This window comes from Falco rusticolus, chromosome Z, assembly GCF_015220075.1.
Source record: "Falco rusticolus isolate bFalRus1 chromosome Z, bFalRus1.pri, whole genome shotgun sequence".
Classification (NCBI taxonomy): domain Eukaryota; kingdom Metazoa; phylum Chordata; class Aves; order Falconiformes; family Falconidae; genus Falco; species Falco rusticolus.
The window spans coordinates 35215623-35237660 of NC_051210.1; the positions used below are offsets into that span (position 1 = coordinate 35215623).

The 22038-nt window shown below is 41.1% G+C and overlaps 1 protein-coding gene across 1 annotated transcript in view; it reads left to right on the forward strand.

Annotated features, from left to right (window-relative positions):
* Window positions 1-4578: 4578 nt before the first annotated feature.
* The window catches only part of ADAMTS19 (ADAM metallopeptidase with thrombospondin type 1 motif 19), a gene marked incomplete at its 5' end in the record, with an annotated part of 150682 nt that continues 133222 nt past the window's right edge, over window positions 4579-22038 (forward strand). Inside the window, 2 exons of the mRNA XM_037373887.1 lie at window positions 4579-4870; window positions 5869-6479. Of these exons, the coding sequence (XP_037229784.1) occupies window positions 4579-4870; window positions 5869-6479 (903 nt within the window). The remainder of the gene's footprint in view (window positions 4871-5868; window positions 6480-22038) is intronic.

Sequence of the window (22038 nt, forward strand, 5' to 3'; positions counted from 1 at the left end):
GTGAGAGATCTGGTATCTGGCTCAGAGCCGCTTTCTCACAAATTAGCAATTATTTTTTTCCAACAGATGACTTACAGGTTTCAAATTTGAAGTCTTGTTCTTTTAAGTTATTCAAAAAATGGGAACTATTTATCTTCCTGTATTAGCCTTTTCGCTGTAACTGATCAAGTGATATATTTGCTTGATAGATGACTTCCAGTTTAGAAATTTGAGGAAACTCCTCTTTTTGGGGGACTAGCTTGGCAAGTTGTATGGGACTCAGGTTCACACAGAAGGCCTTGCTGTCTTTTATGTGACTTCAACCTGAGTAGAGCACTCAGGTGTCTTCCATTGTCCAGCCTGAGCTTTCTGTCAAATTGTCAAAAATTGCCAAGCATCAATTTTTCAGAGGAAGAAAGTCGCCCAATGAAAAGGATATAGAAGAGTTCTGAAAGTCTATTCTGGTTAAATGGTGACTCTGCACAACATTCTGTATACATAGTGTGTTGAAATTGTGGTTTTACCTATATGTACCAGTCACAAATATCTCAATTTCATAATACGACTTTGTGAAGTAACTCACAAGGTAACAACTGTGACTTGGGAGTGTATTTCACTGAATTACTTGAACTCAATGGGATGATAAGAATTGGTGACGTAGCATAATAGCGTTGAGCTGCTATGAGTTTACCTTTGCACTTTTAAAGTTATATACCAGTTATATATATATATATATATAAAGTTATATACCAGTAGAGGTATTAAACTCAAAATAGTTTGACACACATCTTACTCCACAGGTCATCTGATTGTGCTACTGAGTTTAGATGTAACTGTGAGATTTGCTCTGAAGCAAGATCTGCTAAAGACAAGTTGTTTGAAGTGGTCTTAAATACATACATTTTAAATAAACCCTTCATTTTGAGGATGTAAATAACAGTATACAATTACAGACTAAACATTCAGGGTCTGTGGAGCTAACAGGCGGTGGAAACTCAGTGTTCAGTTCAAGGGATAGAGAGCACAACATTTTCTAAAATGGAAAAACCCTCATTTCATTCCTGCGTAAGTGGAGAAAAATTGTATTGGTTCACATATATCTTGCAGCTAAAAAAAAAATAATTTAGTTCAATCTGCTTTTAAACAAGTTTATTTATACTGAGATAACATTTGGAAAGCACCCTAGAAACAGGAAGATGTGAGTTTCTGTTTCTAATCTCAGTGGTCACACGATACATGGCCTTAAGGTAGTAAGCACCATTCAAAACAAAATAGATTTTTTCCATTCATCTAGCATATTTTGTTAAGTTGTAAAAATTTGAAACAAATGTACTCAAAGATTTTTTTAAAATCAATGATATCATCAATCATATATATATATAAAGCATATGCACAAATAATTAACAATTATTTCCCTGTGAAGAAGTTTAAAGATTTGGGTTTTTTTGGTAACAATTACTTGAGGCAATCTTGTATATATTGTAAAACTGAGGTAATTTTAAATCACTTTTGTATGTATAAACTTGATAGCTTTTACACTTAGATGATTAAGAGAAGAAATAAACCAAGGGAAGTCCCTGACTGGTGGTGGTGTCTGTATTGCTAGAAGCTGACATTTTGAATTCAGCATTTGAATTCAGATTTGTTCATACTTACTTTAATTCTTAGAATTAAATCACTGAAACAGGATTCACTATGATATGGGTGGAAAGTTTTGTCCTTGCTGATGTAAGATAAGACAGTAACTGCTGCACAGATTTAAATAAAACAATAATGGTGGAGGTTGAAGAACAATATCCATGTCTTCAAAAGATGGCTTGAGATGTCTACATTATGTCATCAGTGATTGGGGCACTATCACGAATGCTCTTAGCACACTGAAGAAATAAGAAGTCAGCTGCAGTGGTGGGGCATGAGAGAGCCCTGGCCCTGCCAGCCCCTAAGGAACTAATGGCACAATTCTGTAAATTTTGCATCAGCGAGGACTAGAAGAAATTGCCTAATCTCTGTTGATTTCAATAAAATTAGGCTGACTTATCTCAATCAGGAAGGACTGGTGAGGTCACACCTTCACCTTTTTCTGTATTTTTTGTCTCATGTCAGTGAGATGGTGTGGATCATTGTTACACTTGGCAAATCAACACATTCTTTACTTAATTAATTTGTGATTCAGCAGGAGTCATATAGAAATTCCAAAGGCTTAGACCTTTCAGATGGGAAGCACAGTTTTAAGAATCTACTGGAGCAAACTAGACGTTTCTTTTCATTTTGCTCTATATTGAATTTGAAGATACTGTTTCTTCCAATTTTATAAAGGCATAGCTGATACTGGTTCACAGGCATATGTTCTGTAAAATAAAAACTATTTCACAAAGAGTTTTGGTAGCTTTGTGATTAAGAAAGTCTTTTGTACAGTACACATGGATACAATATTATTCTCTCTGTAAAATAATTTCAGTATGAAAGTATTGTTTTGTTTCCTTTTAATTCCTGTTCTTTTTGACATAGACTTCTCTGCACTAGTTTCCCAGTGACGACAGTTAGCATGTGGTGGGCTACAATACCGTTCTACCAGTATTAACCTATGACCAGACTCTTTGTTAAAACTAATGAACACCAGTGGGGGCTCTCTTTTATAGTGCACTTTCCCCAAAGTTAAACATAGAGAATTTCCCCCTATATTTTTACTTTAACCATTGAAACAATAAAAAGAAAACATAAAATGAGCTAAAGAAATTTGTTGCAGCTTCACGGTTGACTTTAGCTTGCCTTGTGTTGGTATGTGGAGACTTACTTGAAATGTTCCTCTTTTTTTGGCTGGTGATAAAGTCAAACGTATTAAAGTCTTTCTTAATTGGCTTCTTACAGTCTCTTTACCCCCTGCCACTTGTGTTGAAAAGGCCATATTCTGCTTACCTTACTGACAAAAGCAGTTCTTTTGTCTTTTTTAGTGATTATACATGTGAACAGAGAAGCAGAATTTGATCCAAAGGGATTAACTTAATTTCAGCAGATTGAAAACAGTTACACTTATTCACAGTTTTAAAATGAGCAAATGCACACGCCGTGTCTTTTTTCATTATTCCTGCTGGTTGTCCATTTGTATCTTTTGGGATGTAACTGTATGCACTGTAAGCAAAGATTTTCTCTGTGTATTTCTGCATCTTGTCTACATATTCAGATTTTTTTTAAAAAAAATACAATCAGAATGTGTATCTAGTGTATGCACAGGAGTTGATAAACCACATCTCACAGCATTTCCTAATTAGTTGTAGGGAGTTTTGCCTGTGGAAAGGCTGCAGTATTGGGCCTATTAACTAATTCCACTGTAAATTGGTACGTGTGTTGTTATTTACTTAGGAAACAAAGCTTCACTTAAAATGCATTTTTAAGGTAACCTAATTATCAGGCAATACTGGTTTTCAGCCTCTGGAAAACTTCCCTCTTCCTAAACTGTTAAACGTAATTCTGACATCTTGTTTTTACTAAGTCCCTATGATTTTGCTTGGTTTAAGTTGGCTCAGATGCCAAAAAAACCCCAACAAACAACAAAACCCCAAACAAAACCACTGCCAACCCCCCCACTTTATGGTTACTTTTTTCCCTATAAAACCAACAAACTAATCGGAATTACTGTTTGGAGGTAGTTGGGAATACGTACCCACACAGCATAGGTTTAAGGAGCTATTGAACACAGCTTAGCGCAAACCCCAGCTGCGTTTGGTTTCTGTGGAGTCTAAACGTCCTCCCTTTTCTGAGCCTTAATGTGTGATTTTTGTTTGTTTGTTTTGCTTTTCATCTCATACAACTGATTTCTAGAAAGAATTCTTGCAGCTTCGTAGCTTACCCTTCACGGCACAGCTGGCTTTCCTCTCCACACTGCATTGCTCGGCTTTCCCCTAAGGCACGGTGGTCACCTTTGACACCACCAACGGTAGGTAAAGCTGCAGTAGTTATGGTGAGGAACCAGGCTTTCAGAGGGAGCTGTTTATCTGTTGCTTCTGCCGTTTATGCTGACGTTAGATGTGCATTTAAAGCTTTTGCTCGACTCCTCGTTTACACACTCCTCCGCTGACAAGGGCTGGGGTGGGAAGTGACGGGCTTCCACGGGCAGCTGCGTGGCGGGGGCAAAGGGAGCCGGGAGCCGAGCTGCAGCGAGCCGAGCCGGAGCGGCCAGCCCCGCCGCTCCCCAGGGCTGCGCCGGGGGGCTGCGCAGGACGCGCTGCCGCGGGCCGAGGGGCGCCTTTCCCGCTGTCGGGGCGCACGGCGCGTGCCTCTGCGCGGCCGGCGGCGGGCGGGGTGCGAAGCGCGGGGTGCCGCGCGCCCGCGCAAGGTGCCCGCGCGTGGCGGGCTGCGCGCGGAGCCGCCCGGGCGCCGGCCTGCGGCGCGGCGGCGGGGCCGGGCGGGGGGGGCGCAGGGGGGCCGCGCCGGGTGCCCGCCCGGGCGGGGCGGGGCGGGGCCGGACGGGACGGGGCCCGGCGCGTCCCGCCCCGTGGGGGCGAGCGGCGGGCGGGGGCAGCGCGGTCGCCGCCGCCGGGGCGCAGCTGCCCGCCCGCCGCCGGGCGCTGTGTGCGCGCACTGGCCGCGCTCCTGCCTGCCTGCGCGCGCACGCACCCCACACCCCCTCGCCGCGCGCTGCGCATCCAGCGGTGCCGGTGCTGCCCGCCCCGCCGGGACGCGCGCGTCGCCCTCGCCCGCAGCTGCTCCGCGGGCGCCCAGGTCCCTGCGCGCTCCCCGCCCGGCAACGGCCCGGTCCGGCACGGCCCCCCGTGTCCTGCCCGCCGGCGTGCCGCGGGCGCGGAGCCGGTGGGGATGGGCGGGAGGATGCGCCTGAGCCGAGTCTGCTGCGTGTTCTACCAGCTGTGCGTGCTGTCAAGCGGGCTCGCCGCAGGTAGGTGCGCGCCTTCCGCGGGAGCGGGCCGAGCCTCGGGCGGCCTCCGTGCCCCGGCGGCTGCTGGTGGCCGGTACCTGCGGGTTGCTGAGCGCCTTGACGGCAGTGCCCACCCCTGTAACCGGCGGGTGATCAGATAATGCGTGCCCCCGCCGTCAGGGTGCGTGACAATGCGCTCGTCTGTACGGGATACTGATTTGACGTGCAGGGCTGTCATCTCAGCGGTGCCATTCCTGGCGTGTGTAGGCTGAATGTGTAAATGTAACCGTCTTCTGTCTCAGGCTGGTGCAGATTGTGTGTAGTCATATGTTTATAAACATAACGCTGGTACACTGGGAACTCTCGTTACATTGTGGTGTGGTGTGTGTGACACACATACATAGCTAATCGGTGATTATAATTTAGTTTGATTATAACGATGACACAGCATGTGCATGCCTCTGCCACTTTTACATGCACTCGCCAGACGTGCGGCCATGGAGCCTGTGTGCATTTGGCTGCGTGTTTGAAATTATAGTGGGTCTTGCAAGACATGCTGAGAATGGGGTTGAAATTGTCACACTTTTTTGTTCAGGTTTTCCCTGCTAAAGTAACAGGGTTTTTTGAGCTGTATGAAAAAGTTGCCACTTTGTCTAAATGATGAAAGGTTTGTGCAGTGCTCCATGTGTGGAGGTGGTGGTCATGAAGAAGAACATCCCCGGCTAATGGTACAAACACAGCTTCTGTCCGGCTTGACCTCCCGCTCTTTCTCAGAGTTTATCACGGCCCTGGCATGTCACAGACCCCTGAACAGGCACAGAGACATCTAGCGGCTGGCCCATCTGCCATGTGTAAGGACAGGGTGAAAGGGCCAAATGGAGCCCGGTGTGTTTTGGGTGGCATGCTTGGTGGGCTGGGACCCAGGAGTGTGTCGTGAGAGGACAAGGGTAGGTTTTTGGCAGGCACTGTGTGCTGCTGGGTGCTCTGCTTGCTTAAAGCATCTGCTGGTCTTCCCACAGGTTTCCATGCTTCAGAAGAAACTGAGGAGTGGGAGATCGTCTTCCCCGCGCTGTGGAGCAGGGGCCAGCAGGAGCCGGCGGGTGGCAGTGGTGGTGGTGGGGGCTGCAGTGCCGACCCCAGCTGTGGGAACCGGAGCAGCACCCTCGGCGCCTTTGTCACACCTAGCCCAGTGGCCGGCAGCTCCCGGGAGGTGCGTTCAGTGTCCTCCTCGGTGGATGGGCAGGCACAGGCAGTAGGGGAGGCAGCAGAGGAAGAGGACACTGAAGATGAGTATGAGTCTCAGGAGTTTTACCACTGGTCCCCCCTGCCCCAGGGGTCTGGTGCTGCCTCTCAGTTGCCCCTACCACCGTCCCCCCCGCCACCAACTCCAGCAGAGGACGGAGATGAGGTGCTGCTGAGGATCCCAGCTTTTGCTCGGGAGCTCTACCTGCTGCTCAAGAGGGACAGCCGCTTCCTGGCTCCTGGCTTTGCCGTGGAGGAGCGACTTGGGGGTGAAGGCAAAAGCCTACCCAGTGCTGCACAGTCGCAACCTGAGAGAGCTTGTTACTACAGTGGTGCTGTCCTCCGCTACCCGGGCTCCTTCGCCTCCTTCAGTACCTGTGGTGGATTGGTAAGATGACCTTGCATGCAGGGGTAGCACCAAGGTCTCCATACAAGTGTCTGCTTTATCTGCTGCTTTTCAGTCCCATCCCTTTCCTGAGATCTTCTTTTTTCCATACCCTCTTGGGTTCTACCTTTATATGTGCCCTTATTTTTAACCATTTTGCCGTTCATGCTTTTATTAACTGACTCATAATTTTTCTCAAATCCTACTTCTGCCTTTATACCATAAAGTTTTCATGTTCTTTGTCCCATTTCCAGTTACACCTCCATCTCTGCCCCATGCCTTTCTTTTTTGGATCTCCTTTTTATTCTTATGCCATTCTTTCTTCCACTTTTCTCATCTCCATCCCTAATTTTATCGTGGTCTTCAGTGTATGCCTGTAATTAGTACCTCCATGTGCACTCTCCTTCCTTTTCCCTATATCATCATCTCTTCTCCAGCCCATCTGCAATCCATTTGTTTTTCATTCCCATCCTATGTTCTAACGTTACCTTTCTCATCTGTGTTATCTTTCACATCTCAGATTTCAGACTGTTCTGTCTTTCCTGCTTCTATCAATATTTTACATCTGCTTTCTCATGTTCATTGTTCCTTTTCTTTCATTCTTCTCATCCCTTTGGCCTCTGTTCTCTACCTCACAACTTCCCATGTGTAGTACCTGTAGCTGGATTTGGGACTCCATACCCTTCTTTCCTTTCAGTTCCTCTACAGAAGTACGCAATGAGTATATTCTCAGCAGAAATGTTAATACAGTCAGACCTTTTGAATGATTGTTGCTTCTGTGGCATACCTCCCTTATTTAAAACAAATTTCACCCGCTATAATTTCTATTGGATCACTTGTGATTTTTACCAGATAAAGACCAGAACTGGGCACACTGACAGCAGCAGTGGTGATCCAGTGAGCTGCAATCCCAAGATACTTGGGGGTGGATGGAAAGAGTAGAAACCACCTGGGATGATGTAGAATGCTGGCAGGATTTTAAATGAAAACAATTGTTACTACTATTATTCTCATTTCGGGCTTTATATAGTATCATAAATGCACACGCCTGCAGCACTTTACAGAATATAGAATACAAACAGTAATGGCACTAGGGAGAGTTAACATCATCAGGACCCTGCATTTTTTGGGTGGCTAGATGGGTGTAAATCACCACAATCATAATAGATGTTTTCTTGTATTTCTTTCTGAATTTGAACATCTAACTTCTTCCGTTGTTGATTCTTGAAGATATGCCTGCCTGGTTTTTATTTGTATGGTCATGAAGTGAAACCAGGTAAAATGTGGAAATTTTGACTGCTTATTCCTTTGCCTGTTTGGACTTATTCAAAATTCAAAACCCAAACTGAATGTATGGGAATTGACACTAAATAAAATATTTCCTCACACTCCTGCAAAGTGAAACTGCCAGGTTTCACACAACTTTTAAGTGGTTGGCATCTAATTATTGACATTATGTCAGATTTTTCAAAGCATGGTAGCAGAATTAATTGTGGAGCGAAATGTTGGAAATCAACTGAAGGTGGTTTGAAAGCAATCAGGTAGAGGATTTTTGTGTTCTGGAAAAGCATTTGACTTCTGTACTCCCTGCTCTTGTTAGAATTTTGCCTCTTGCTACATTGTGTATGGGTGAAATTTGGATAGAGAAAATCTATGCAAAGAAATCGGTAGAGAAAATGATCACAAATGTCTGCTCAAAAGTGATGTACATTATTACATTTCTGTAATTCCTTTGACTTGATTTATAAATTGAAATTCACTGTTTAAATAGACACCAGTTCTGTAGGTGCCCTATTAGTAATTTTTGATTAAATCAGACTTTTCCTAGGAGTACCAGCTTACTCCCAGTCTATTGGGCATCTAAGCATGTGCGCGCCCAGATCGTGTGCCTCAAGGCTGCAGTTGAAACAGAAACTATTCTGTGTATCTCAAATAAAATTGGAAACTGTTGCAGATGTTGATTGGTGGTGTCATGATCCTCGACTGCATAGTCTTGTTTGCAGTGAAATAGTTAGGCAGCTGTTCTCCTTGAGAGTGTTGCTGCATCAGGCCATAGTGAAAAAAAATTGCAGAGTGCTATTATGTCACATTTGTCATAACAAATCTTAGGGTTTTTTTATTCTTTATTCAGTCATTGCCTGGGCTTTATTACATATGTAAGTTGCTCTGTTTCCAAGAGTCTTGAAAAAACATTGTATATACATTGCATATTCCACCCAGTTTCCTCTAGGCCTTGCCCTGCAGAAAAAGCCAAGCAATATTTCAAAGTACATTTTCTCTTTTAAGATGTAAAAATCCATTGAAACTTAAACCTACAAATATTGTGTTATAGTTACTGCAATTGATATATATATATATTATTTTAAATATAAAGAAATTTTGGAGAAAATAAGGTATGAAAGCCTTAGATAACACTCTCGTTTCAAAGCCTTGCAGACTTTTGGTTAGTATTCCTAGGCTACACACACCTTGGAAAGCCAAACAAGTGGGCTAGAAGTCCCTTAATGTGCAGCTTAGTTTCCACTCAGCAATTTTTCTGAGTGTGAAATACAGTATCTCTAAGAGCAAAACTTCTACCATTCAGCTCTTTAGACAGTAGCCTTTTTGAGAATCTTTTTATTCACTGAAGAAAAGTTTGACAGACAACAGTGATTTTGCTACACAGGAGGAAGCATAAAGAAGTGTAAAGCCCAATGGAAAAGGTTTGACGGTCGTAAGCAGGGGAGGGTCACACATGGCAGTACAGATGTGTGGCTGATGCTGTAGGGCTAGTTTGTGAAAAGATACTAGATCTTCAACAAAACGAAAAAAAGGCCTTGCATGCAATTGTTGTGCCATCCAAGTTAGGATGTTTGTGTTAGTTCCAACATCTCAAGGCAAGGAGAGACCTGAAATGCCAGTGACATTCAGGAAATTTAAAAAAATGTCTATATGGAAGTCTTAACTGCTCCTTCTATAGGCAGGAAAAAGAATATTGTTGCAGATGTTAGGCACCTCATTGCCTTGAAATGGGATTTAGATGTTTTTTTAATCATTCACTGGATGCAGTTGGGTAAAGCATGTAATGCACAGCACAGTGTTAAAGCTTCATTGTAGTGCTTATTCACAGTTCTTGAGAGCTTCTGTAGTGGTTTTTCTTGAGCTGTTCATCAAAAGCCAGTACAGAGGAGTGATACTAATGTGGTTCATAACATACCATGTTAATCATTTAAATATACAAGTCAAACATGAGGGCTGGATTCCCAAATAGTTACTAACCAAACTCTGACTGCCAGCATTGGCTTCATTTGGCAACCTATCTAGCTTGACAAATTAAGGAGACATAACTCACTGGATATTTTCTAATCAAACTAAAGACTGGATATATGCATGGACTGCCTAGAAACTACATCACCATGACCCTGGGGTAATCTCAGAGCTGACATGATCAGTAGTGACTGCCCTATCCAACTCTTTGGTGAAACACTTGTGGATTCCTATATTCTTTGTAGCTCAAAGAGATTTGATCTGGGTGTGTTTGGGGATTCTGCACTGATGCTGTAGGAAGATTAATAAAGAGAGATTTCCAAGAATTCTTCATCTGTATGCTGACTGCCTACTTGTTCATTGTTAACCAAACACCAGGATGTAAGAAGTCCTACTGATGCCAGTGAGACTGCTCTTCTGAAAGTGATGAATTGCAGAGCTGGACCATTAGTTACTTAAATGGTCTTTTCTACTGCTTGCTTGTGTTTTTCCATATTTGAAATAAGAAAAAAAGCATGTCAAATGTTGTTGAACAGTTTTATTTGTAACTATTAATATGTATAACTTACAACTGGTAGTTCTTTTTAGAGTATGCTGTAGGAGAAACTTACTGTGGACTTAGAATTAAGAAATCTGTCTACTGGTTGTTTACAGATGATCTCTGCTGCTAGCATGGAAGTTGAAGTAGCATCAGTGCATTTCCCCAAAGAGAGCTTTAAACACAACAAATGTATGCTTTAATATTTTTTTTTTTTTCCTGAGGACTGGATTGCTTAGGTAGTACCTCTGGCTATGTGGTGATAGGCAGGGGTTTTCCTAATGTTTCTACTTCTTTTTCATTAAAGCAGTCTGCAATAACTAGAGAACAGCTAAGTAGAAAAAGGATTTGAATGTCCTCTTATACCTAAAGCAATGGGATATTATTAGGCTGTTAGGAAGTGCAAACAGGAGCAAATGTATAGACAGAGGATGGGCAGGAGAATGCAGCTCCATACGGCTTTGCTTTCATTGCAGTACTTAGCAGGTTGTCTAACAGAACATCTGTGGCGATCTGCCTACCAGACAGCATTGCCAGCTGGGTTAATTTACTGGAGAGAAGCTTTGAAATTCATGTGTGGTTGTATTTTTTCACTGGATCTTAAGAGTGTGAAATGGTCAATAACATATTTATAGTTCTCTAAATTCCTAGAGTCAGCGTCAAATAGTATTTGCAATGAAAATCAATGTGCATTTTTCCAGTGACTGGAGTGGGAACAAGTCTTAACACATCTCCAATCCAGCTGAGGGAAGAGCTCTCTGTAGAGAAGCATATGGTGCTTTTATTAGGCCTCATCAACCATTAGGAAGCAGGTACTTAAAAATGTGATCAATAGTTTGTAGACAAGTAGTCCAGGTGTTACACATACATTTAAAGAGTACTATCCAAAGAAATGCTGCCCACATCAGCAAAATAATGGATGTCAGTAGTTCTGTGTCATGCAGAGATGTGCCAAATACCATTGGATGACAACTTTTTAACAAATAGTTCCGATTGTAACATCCTACTGTTACAATAAAACTGAAATAAATTAGGATGTGAAAGAAACTATGTGCTGCCTTTGACTGATGGAATGGTCATATGGTACTTCAGTTAAGATTTGTAAAAAACCTGAAGCACCTTTACAGTAAATGTATGATCTTCTGTATTTCTGACACAAACTGTGTTTTGAAAATTAGTGCTATTAACTAATTGTAAGGGAATGACACATGATGGATATAAAATATTTTAGATTATTTTTTTTTATATTCTAAATTCACACAGCCCTTGAATTCAGGACACATGATGGAGCTGCTACAAAACTGGAATTTTTTATTTTGTATGTATCCATTGAGGATAGTATGACTTTACAGGTTGTCTCAAAACAAACAATGAAATTTTAATTGAAATTCTCAATTTGTGAAATGTATTACTGAAATTCTGCACACAGTCAGTTTTGAGGATAAACCAAAAGGGTTTCTCAGGCTGAATCCTTGTTTTGACATCTTTCCTCCTAGAGAAGGGATTTTAACCACAGCAGTTCAACCTTTTTATATGGGAAAACTCCCAATGAATACAGTTATTAGTTACACTTCCTAGTGATTTCTTCAGTGAGAGTAGTGCTTGATGTGGCAAGTATACTTGAGTTTTTGGACAGTTTGGACTGTTCTGGAGGGTTGTACTGAACATCTGCCTTCTGGTTGTACAGCCTCTTTCAGTAGCAGTGCAACCTTAACCTGCCACAACTCCTTTGGTGACATAGGATCAGACTGATGGGGAGTGTATAGATTGGGTGTGAGTAGTGAGTCTGGCATTTGTGCACATGCATGGTAAATGAGTGCACATGCAAGGTAAATACTTGCTTTTGTAAGCATCCCTGCTTTTGTGGGGCTCTTAGAGCAGGTGGTTGGTCAGAAGCAACTCATGGGCTTCATAAAATGCCCTGAGAAGCTGTGCTGTTACAGTTTGTGAGCTCCTGGTATAAGGGTCTGAGATGTCTTAATAGGCTTCTTGCTTTGATCAAGCTGGAGAGCACCTATCCCATTACGCATCCTGGATCATACAGTACCAACATACAAGCCTGAAATGGGGAAAGTACCAAGCCTTTTGTCAACCAAAAATAATACCTCTGCCTCCCCACTTCAGTGTTGTTGCAGTTACACATTGATGTTGGGTAACTCTGGCACCAGATGCTTTTCCAGAAGAAACTGGAGACAATTACAGCTTCTTTTGTGCTGAGGGTAAGCATTAGAAAACAGAGATCATAAAAAAATGTTCATTAAAAAGGAAAGAAAAAAAGATCATTGGCAATATTTATGGTCCATTTGATAAATACAGGCTAAAGTTTGATGTTGCAGAAGGAGGATTATAAAATTAAATAGGATTATCCTTAAACTCTACCAGGATGAAATGAAGTACACACTCCCTCCTTTACACCCAGCTTCTTAGGATCCTTAAATGAAAGAGAGGAGAAATACAAACAGTAAATATGTGTTTAGAACCCCTCTTTTTAAAAGATAAGGCAAACTCAAGACAGAAAGATGTGGGAAGTTACAGGCAGGTTTTTTGGAGGCTTTTTCAGTTACTTCTTTAGACTGCTAAACTCTTCCTTAGGTCAGAGTCTGCTTACTGTTGCGAGTTAAAGAAGTAAAACATTGCTGAGAGGGACAGAAATAAATATGTGAATAAGGGTACTCTGTGAGTGTCCTTTACTGAGAGGTCACAGGTTCACAAGTTTTGCTTTATTGACTTTAACTTACACTTTATTTGTGTTTTAAACATCTTTAAATGGGAAATATAAAATTTGTCATCAGTAGAAACAGGTGGGTGAGGTAGGGCATGAGTGGAAATGTCATCCCTGAACAGAAAGCAGCTTTGCTCAGTTATGAAAATCAGTTTCTTTGCAGAAAAAATGGAAGCACCTCTGGGAAAATAAAGTGTTGATCTAAAATTTGGGCTTTCCAGCTGTGCATAAGGTAGAAGAACGAATGAAATGTGATGGTGCTGCTGGGAGAATACCCATACTTTCAATGTATATGTTGAGTCTGAGCCAGGTTGTTCCTCTTGGATTTGCATAGGGAGAGAGGAAGGCAGCCAGTCTTCTAGGAAGTCTGGTCTCCAACAGGACAAAAGCTGTTTACATGAAGTTACTTTGGCATGCTTAGGCACAGGCACATCTTCCCCCAGCAGGCTGTTAATCTCTCTGTTATACTAAAATCTCTTCATTATAATCTCACCTTGAACATCCGATGAAGCACAACTGAAAGCACAACAGTAAAGAAGCCAGAGATTAAAATCAAGTTACTATGGCCAGCAGGAATAACCAGCATATATGTACAAGCAAAGCACTATTAACAGGCATTACTTTATCCCACCTGAACAGCAAGTTGATTATAAACAGAACTATTAAATATGGTTAATTTTTATTTTTTCATAAAGAAAGGTGTACTAGAGATGGTATCTTTTTAAATGTTTGATTAGTGTCAATAAGAACCGTAGATCAACAAAGATCTATGCAAAGATAAAGGACTAAAACCTCTGTTTCTATTTTCCTTCTTGAGTTCTACTGCTACAGTCTGTTGTCTTTTTGGATAAAACATAATTTGGTTGGATTTTTGTTTTGTCTATCAGAACTCTTGCTAATTGATAAGAAGGATAAGTCTTTTTAACATAGGAATGGTAGTGTTAACATAAAGCTGAAAGGTTTAGAAAATAAATTTTGATTTAGGCGTAGACTGTATTTGAACTATAACGATCTCTGTTTCCTTTAATATTAAACACTGTGGCATGGCTTGTGAGATGTTGGGCCAAGATGCCTCAGACCATGTGGTAATGATTCCTTTCTCCTTCTAAGAGCAATCCTGTAATCAAGTAATCACTTCAACCTGAGGCAGGTTTGATCTGTGATTCTAGTCCTGCTTATAATAGCCTTCTACTCTCCTAAAGTGCTTAGTTTCAGTACAAATATTTCCTTTGCAAGTCTTCTGATTTCCAAACCATAATTAGAAATATACTATCTCCAGAGTAGTTTTATTTAAAAAAAAAAAAAAAGAGACTTGTGAATCACTTGAGATCTCTACCCATTGTAATTGATAAGTATAAAATTATCAAGGTTATTTTGCAAGATACAGAAGAGAGAAGGTAAATCAGAAAAAACAGGTAAGTTGATTAATGATTAAAGGTTTGACCCCCATCTTTGACAGAAAATGCTTTAAAAAGAAAAGGCAGAGTACTGAGCCTCTCCTAGCTACAACTGTTAAGGTTAGTGAAATTGGCATTTTCTTCAAGTCTGTATCCTTGACTTTTATTCATATCTCATGAATTTTTCTTCTGTAATAAATGAACCACAATTTTTAAAAGAAATAAATGTTCTCTGTGTTGCAACCCTCGTAATTTTATTTTAAAAGTGCTAGTTTTTGTCCTTTTTTAAAAGATCTCTTGAACCTGCTAGAATGCAGATTCTTTTTGGTAGTTAATGAAAGATTGTGATGGGGGAAAAAATAGGAACATCAATGATTTCCAAGATGTAATACCATAAAAATAAAGGAGCTGAGAAATTGAGAGGAAACAATGGAAAGGATCAGGTTTGAGACTCATTGTGGGGTTGATGGTCATTGAGGATATTCAAGAAGTCTGTGAAAACTGGTGGTCACGTAGACATAGAATGCAAATGATGCACATCTCTCTGCTGTGTGATAAAGAGAGCTACCAGAGTAAAAAGGGATGAATCAAAGCCACTGGGACAATGAGGTGTTTGCAGAAGTTCTTCCCTAGAACATGTGTCTTTCACTGATGACTTTAGGGACACAGTGTGAGAGTTGGTTTCTTGCTCCTTGTTTACCAGAATCAGCAATGTGATGGAAATAGCGTGAAACATGCTGAGCACTTGCATGTGTGTGTTATATTGGATATCCAGACGGTAGTTGGTCAAACTTTTATAAACCAATAGCCAAAAATATCTATATTAGATTTTAAATCAGATGTACATCTGTTGTCTGTTAGCTCTTCAGTTAACCTTTTGTTGTTAACCTGTCATTGCCTGGATGATATGGTCTTCTTGTTTATTTCTATTGCTTCTAATAATGGCATAAATAAGCAAATAATTGTTATTTGGAAGGGAAAGAATAAAGAACATTTCTAGTCTTAATTGTAGAACAAGGTATTTAGAATGATAAATCAATAGCGTAACTTTATCTGCTAATAATACATGCATCTGCATGTAAGTGAATAGAAGTAAAAATTTTTGGAAGCCTGTGCTGTGAATGTTTTTCTTGGGTCTACCAGTACTTCAGTCAGAATTATTTTCTGAATGAGTTTTGCATCCAAAAATGTAAAATGTGCCCAAAAGTGACTTGTGAAGTGATTTAGTTTCTGTGTGATTATCCTCCAACAGTTGCTTATGTTCATTTTATGATCTTAGCTGTGCTACCTTAAGTTCTCATTAGGTGTCAGAAGTTTAACTGAGTCAAGTCAGGTCAAGCTTATTTAGATAGCAGTATGTTAAGGAAAATACAGATATTTCTGCAGTGATGTTAATTCAGCTGAGGACAACTTTTTATGATTCAGTACAGAGTAAATGCCCTGTTACGTCCCTCTGGGCTTAAGGGGGTAGTGGCTGGGAGAAGTGCCCAAGTAATCGCTGGAGCTGTTACAGTAATGCCATCTTTTATACAAAATGTTAAGCTGTGCTTCAGACATGCTTAAACATCTCAGTGCTCTTTTTGCCAGTGAGGCTGATCAGTGCCTGATTAGCCTGGTGTTTGGAGTATAACCTTGGTAACTTGGGTGTAACTGCTTCAAGGCTTCTTGTATGAAGTCCTTTGCTTCTCTTCTGAAGTTAGGACACAATAAGGGACAAAAAAAAAGGTGAACAACTGATATTTTGGGGTACAGCAGTGGGTGAAGGATGAGTTCTTATTCTTGGTAGGTGCAGGGAACATAAAGCCACGTACACATACTGTCAGAACTTAATATTTAATTGTGGTGTTACTTAATTTGCTTACTAAAATTACTCTCTAAGTGTAAAACTGTCTGGATCTATAGAATCATTTAGGTTGGAAAAGCCCTTTGGTATCAAATTCCAACTGTTAACCCAGGACTGCCAAGTCCATCAGTAAACCTCTCCCTAAGCACCCCATCTGTGTGTTTTTTAAACACCTCCAGAGCTGGTGATTATGCCAGCTCCCTGCTCCAATGCTTGACCACCCTTTCAGGGAAGACATTCTTCCTAATATCCAATCTAAACCTCCCCTGGTACAACTTGAGGCCATTTCCTCTTGTCCTGTCACCTGTTATCTGGGAGAAGAGACCGACCCCCACCTGCCCACAGCCTCCTGTCAGGCAGCTGTAGAGAGCAGTAAGGTCCCCCCTGAGCCTCCTCCTCTCCAGCCTAAACAACCCCAGCTCCCGCAGCCACTTCTCAGAAGACTTGTTCTCTAGACCCTTCACCAGCTTCTTTGCCCTTCCCTGGACATGCTCCAGCACCTCAGTGTCTTTCTTGCAGTGAGGGGCCCAAACTGGAACCCAGGATTTGAGGTGCGGCCTCACCAGTGCCAAGCACAGGGGGACCATCACTTCATTAATCCTGCTGGCCACACTGTTTTGGATACAAGCCAGGATGCTATTGGGCTTGTTGGCCACCTGGGCACACTGCTGGCTCATGTTCAGCTGGGTGTTGACCAGCACCCCCAGGTCCTTTCCCACCAGGCAGCTTTCCAGCCACTCTCCCCCAAGCCTGTAGTGCTGTGTGGGGCTGGGATGCCCCAAGGGCAGGACCTGACACTTCTCCTTGCTGAACCTTACAACATTGGCCTTGGCCCATTGGTCCAGCCTGTCCAGATCCCTCTGCAGAGCCTCCTGCCCTCAAGCAGATCAACACTCCCACTCAACTTGGTGTCATCTGCAAACTTACTGATGGTACACTTGATCCCCTTGTTCAGATAGTTGATAAAAATATTAAACAGGACTGGACCCAGTACTGAGCCCTGGGGAACACCACTTGTGACCGGCTGCCAGCTGGGTGTAACCCCGTTTACTACCATCCTTTGGGCTTGGCCAGCCAGCTTAAAAGCACAGCACAGAGTACATCCGTCCAAGCCGTGAGCAGCCAGTTTCTCCAGGAGAATGCTGTGGGAGATGGTGTCAAAGGTTTTACTAAGGTCTAGGTAAATAATATCCACAGCCTTCCCTCATCCACTAAGTGGGTCACATCGTCATGGAAAGAGATCAGGTTAGCCAAGCAGGACCTGCCTTTCATAAACCCATGCTGGCTGGGCCTGATCCCCCAGCTGTTCTGCATGTGCTGCATGATTGTGCTCAGCATGATCTGCTCCATAACCTACCCTGGCACTGGGGTCAGACTGACAGGCCTGTAGTTCCCCAGATCCTCCTCCCTGCCCTTCTTGTAGATGGGCATCACGCTGGCTAACCTCCAGTCTTCTGGGACCTCTCCAGCTAGCCAGGACTGTTGATAAATGATGGAGAGTGGCTTGGCCAGCTCCTCTGCCAGCACCCTCAGTACCCTCAGGAGGATCCCATCCAGCCCCATAGACTTGTGCATGTCTAAGTGGAGCAGCAGGCCACTAACTCTTTCTTCCTGGACTGTGGGGACTTCATTCTGCTCCTTCTTGTTCCTGTCTTCCAGCTCAGGGGGCTGAGTACCCAGAGGGCAACTGGTCTCATTATTAAAGACAGAGGTAATGAAGGCATTAAGTACCTCAGCCTTCTCCTCATCTTTTGTGGCAATGCTCCCTGCCACATCCAGTAAAGGATGGAGATTATCCTTCCTCCTCTTTTAGTTTCTAATACATTTTTAAACATTTTTTTGTTGCTGTGTTGTCTTTTATGGCAGTAGACAGCCTCAGTTCTAGCTGGGCTTTTGTTTCTCTGATCTTTACCCCGCATAACCTCACAACACCCTTAGAGTCTCCCAGAGTTGCCTGCTCTTTTTATTTTTTTCCTTTTTTTTTTTCCTTTTTTTCCCCCCCTCTCCTAGAGTTCCAGCCAAAACTCTTTGTTCAGCCTGGCCAGTGTTCTTCCCTGCTGGCTCATCTTTCAGCACATGGGGCCGACCTGCTCCTGTGCCTTTAAGACTTCTTGAAGAACATCCAGCCTTCCTGGACCCCTTGGCCCTTCAGAACTAGCTGAACTCTTAAACAGGCCAAAGTTGGAACTACCTTTGGAAGTCCAAGGTAATGGTTCTGCTGACCCCCTCCTTCTCCAAAAATCAAAAACTCTTACCATCTCATGATCACTATGTCCAAGATGTTCTCTGATCACCACATCACTCAGCAGTCCTCCCCTGTTTGTAAGCAGCAAGTCCAGTGGGGCATCTCCCCTGGGTTGCTCACTGACCAGCTGTGTCAGAAGTTGTCTTCCACACACTCCAAGATACTCTGCTATGCTTCTGTTGTAAGCTCTGTGTGAAACCTAACTTAGGCAGTTTTTAAAATCTTCTGAGAATTTACAGGCTTGTTGCAAGTTAGGGGATGGGAAGCTGCTTAGATTTTATGTCTAGATAAGTGATCCTTGATCTCTTTTGTCCCTCTGTGACATAAATGGATCTCACCCCCTATATGAAGGGAGTGAGGGAGTTGAAAGTAGGTGAGGGTTTATAGACTAAAATGGATGTAATTACACATATAAAAACCTTTGTTTTCCTGTTTCTGTCGGTTCAGTCCTAGCATGTTTCCCTTTTCCTGTCTGATCACCTGTTTCTTCTGTAGTAGCTTATCTAAGGAAGCATAACAACAGAGATTTCTTCCATGTCCTTTTGTGGGTTTTTTTGCTAATACTAAAATATTTGCATTGGAAATAATGGAAAGAAATAATTCTTTGCTTTCTTATTTCATTTTGGGTGATGATTTATTTGCTTTTTTCATATGAACATATTTGCTTAAAAGTGACCGGTCAGGCTGATGCTACTTGGTTCAAGATACTAATCAAAACTCTATTCTAATTGCTATTTGTATCTTGCACACATAAAATCAAGCTCTCTAGCATTTAAAAAAAGGAAATAATCCTTCTTCCAAAATCTATTTTCTTCCTTTTAGTTAAATAATAGTTCTTGAAAAATAATTAGGTACCATTCCTCCTTCATGAGGGTAGCAGAACTTTAGTTTCTGTGTGCAACAAAAAGTAGATTAATTGGGGTTTTTTACCCCCAAATAGGGGAAGAAGAATCTAAGCTTAGCAGTTAAAAAAAAAAAAAAAAACAAACACCTGTGCATAATTTGGAAAAAAAATAGATATGAATTTCAGTTATGAGTGGAGTCAGAAATATGTGGCTAATATATATATATATATAACTTTTTTAAGCAATGTGAATCTAAAATGATAATAAATTGTGAGAGTCTTATTTGTTTCTCTTAAAGCCACCAGTTCTGGATTCGTGTAATTCTAGATAGAGATATAAAAAGCCAAAGCGTAACTTTATTTTATAGATGGACTAACTTGATTTGTTGCATTATAGTTCTATGCCCATAAATATAATCTGTTTTCCTTTCTTGAATTACTGTTTTTCACAGTTAGTTGTTTTGGCAAACTGTAGATTTGAACAAAACTGAGTTTCATGGAGTGTTGCCTTGAATTAAATAGTCTTTGAACTGAAATTCAGCCCCTCTCAGAAAAAAAACCAGTATAATGGAGTCATGGATAGATATTTCAGTAAGGATTAGCAGAGATTAAATTTCTCCATGGGCAATCATGGGCAGGTTTTGGAGCTGTGCCACATTTGTCTGTGTCTACAATGAAAGCACATGGGTTTGAACAATGATAGCTCATTGGTATGCACTATTTGAGTGTTTTACATGGGTGAATCAATTTAAACTTGGATCCTTTGTATTGGTCTTTTTAGTACTAGTCTAGGTGTTTTATCTAATGTAGTTACATGCACAGCTGCTGCAATTTTCTGTTCCAGTCTCCTATGTGAGACTCAGTGTAGAATACTTTGTGCTCACCCTTTGTATACTATTACATTTTTGCCTGCATAAAATAGCATTTCAGATTCTGATGGGATTAAACCCAGGCTTGCACTAAGGAAATGGGGTTAATTCAGTTTCATTAGCTAAAGGGACAACAGTTTGAGTCATACTCCAAAAGAGTGGGTTTTAGTCTTGCCACAAGAAGTGCTGAAGTTACTCATATTACATCCAAATGCTCTATAGAAACACGTCTTTATAAGCACTGAGTCTTAATTGCAAGGAAATTTTCCATAGGTGATATGTTTCGATAGGTGTTGCTTTTTCTATATACATATATTTCTTACACAATATTAATAATTACTGAAATGTTGTTGTGTGATAAATGGTCTGGAATATCACTAAACCGTTCATTGTAAAGAATTTTCAACTTCAGTTGTATAGGATAAAGTATTTTAAATCCTGGTTTACTTTAAAGAAGCTGTATTTTTATTCTGGAAAGGTGTTATGGTTTGGGTTATGATTTTATTTTTTTAATAGTAAATCAGTGATGGTGTTCCATTTAATATATCATGTACTTTATAAGCAAAACCAAATGATTGTTAACATCATACACCACTAATTTATGAGTACATGATAGACATAATTTATGGGATAGGTGGCTGTTTTAAAAATGGATTTTTATGCCAGTTTTGCTTTGAATTGTGTAAGTAAAGGGCTGTGTCATGCTTGTTCAAGTGTAATTGCATCTCAGTTTTCAGATTGGTTGTAGTTTATTGGTCTGTATTAGCCATCTGTGGTTGTTTGAGCATATTTTTTGAAGCAAAATAAAATAAGGCTTTCCAGAACATTTCAGACAAGAAGCATCTTTATCCATCAGTCAGTTGGTGCATGCACCAATAATGGAATTGAAGTCATGCAATGACATGCAAACATATGTTTAATATATGATTGCATGGCGAACAAAATTAAGATCTTTATCCATAGGACTCAGGAGATTAATAGCTGGGGGTTTTCCTTTGGTTTAGCAGCCTTGGTATCTGATTAGTGCTTTCTTCTGTAATGGTCATTACTTCCTTTAGTTCATTTGAAATCTGTGCTTGAATCATGGTCAGCTCTGATCATTCTGGTTTTGATGAACAAAACTGAAGGCATGGTCCTTGTGAGTGGCTATCCTAATACTGTGTCTTCCAGCTTCCTGAAACATAAGCCTACATGAAAATGAGAACTCATAAAAGCAAAATTTGAATTCTCTACCCCACTTAAAGACAGATCAAAATATGAAACCTGAAGGCCAAAATGCTGGGAGACTGCTGAAAGACCTTTTTTTTTTAAAAAAAAAAAAGGTTCTGATTGTAGTTGATCATTTAGAGCTGTGAGTACAGAAAGTTTACGTTTTCTCTTAGTGGACTAATAAATTAAATTTTAATTAAACTGTTTTCTGATTAATAGTATTTTTTCATGCAACTCAAGAGGAATTTTCTAGGCAGCCAATTAATTGCTTTTGCACATATGATGCCTTCTAGTCTCCTTCTCTTTACTAGTTATGGCTCCATTATTATTTAATATTTTCTTTAAAAAATAATTTTGTAACATAAAGATACAGAGTGAATTTTTCACCAGAAAATCAGAATCTTGATTATATACATAGCTTTATATTTACTATCACAGCACTACCATGATCTGAACTGATATGAAATCAGATCTGGATTTGCTTAAGGTTTAGATAGGCAGGGTAGGATACTGTATCTTGCTTTATTGAGTTTATATTGACCAAAGCAGATTTAGAATTTTGAGGGTTGCATCTATGAAATGATTTTTCCATAAAAACTACCTCATTTGTCTTCCCTTTTAACATTCTAAAATTGAGAAAGTCACTTCT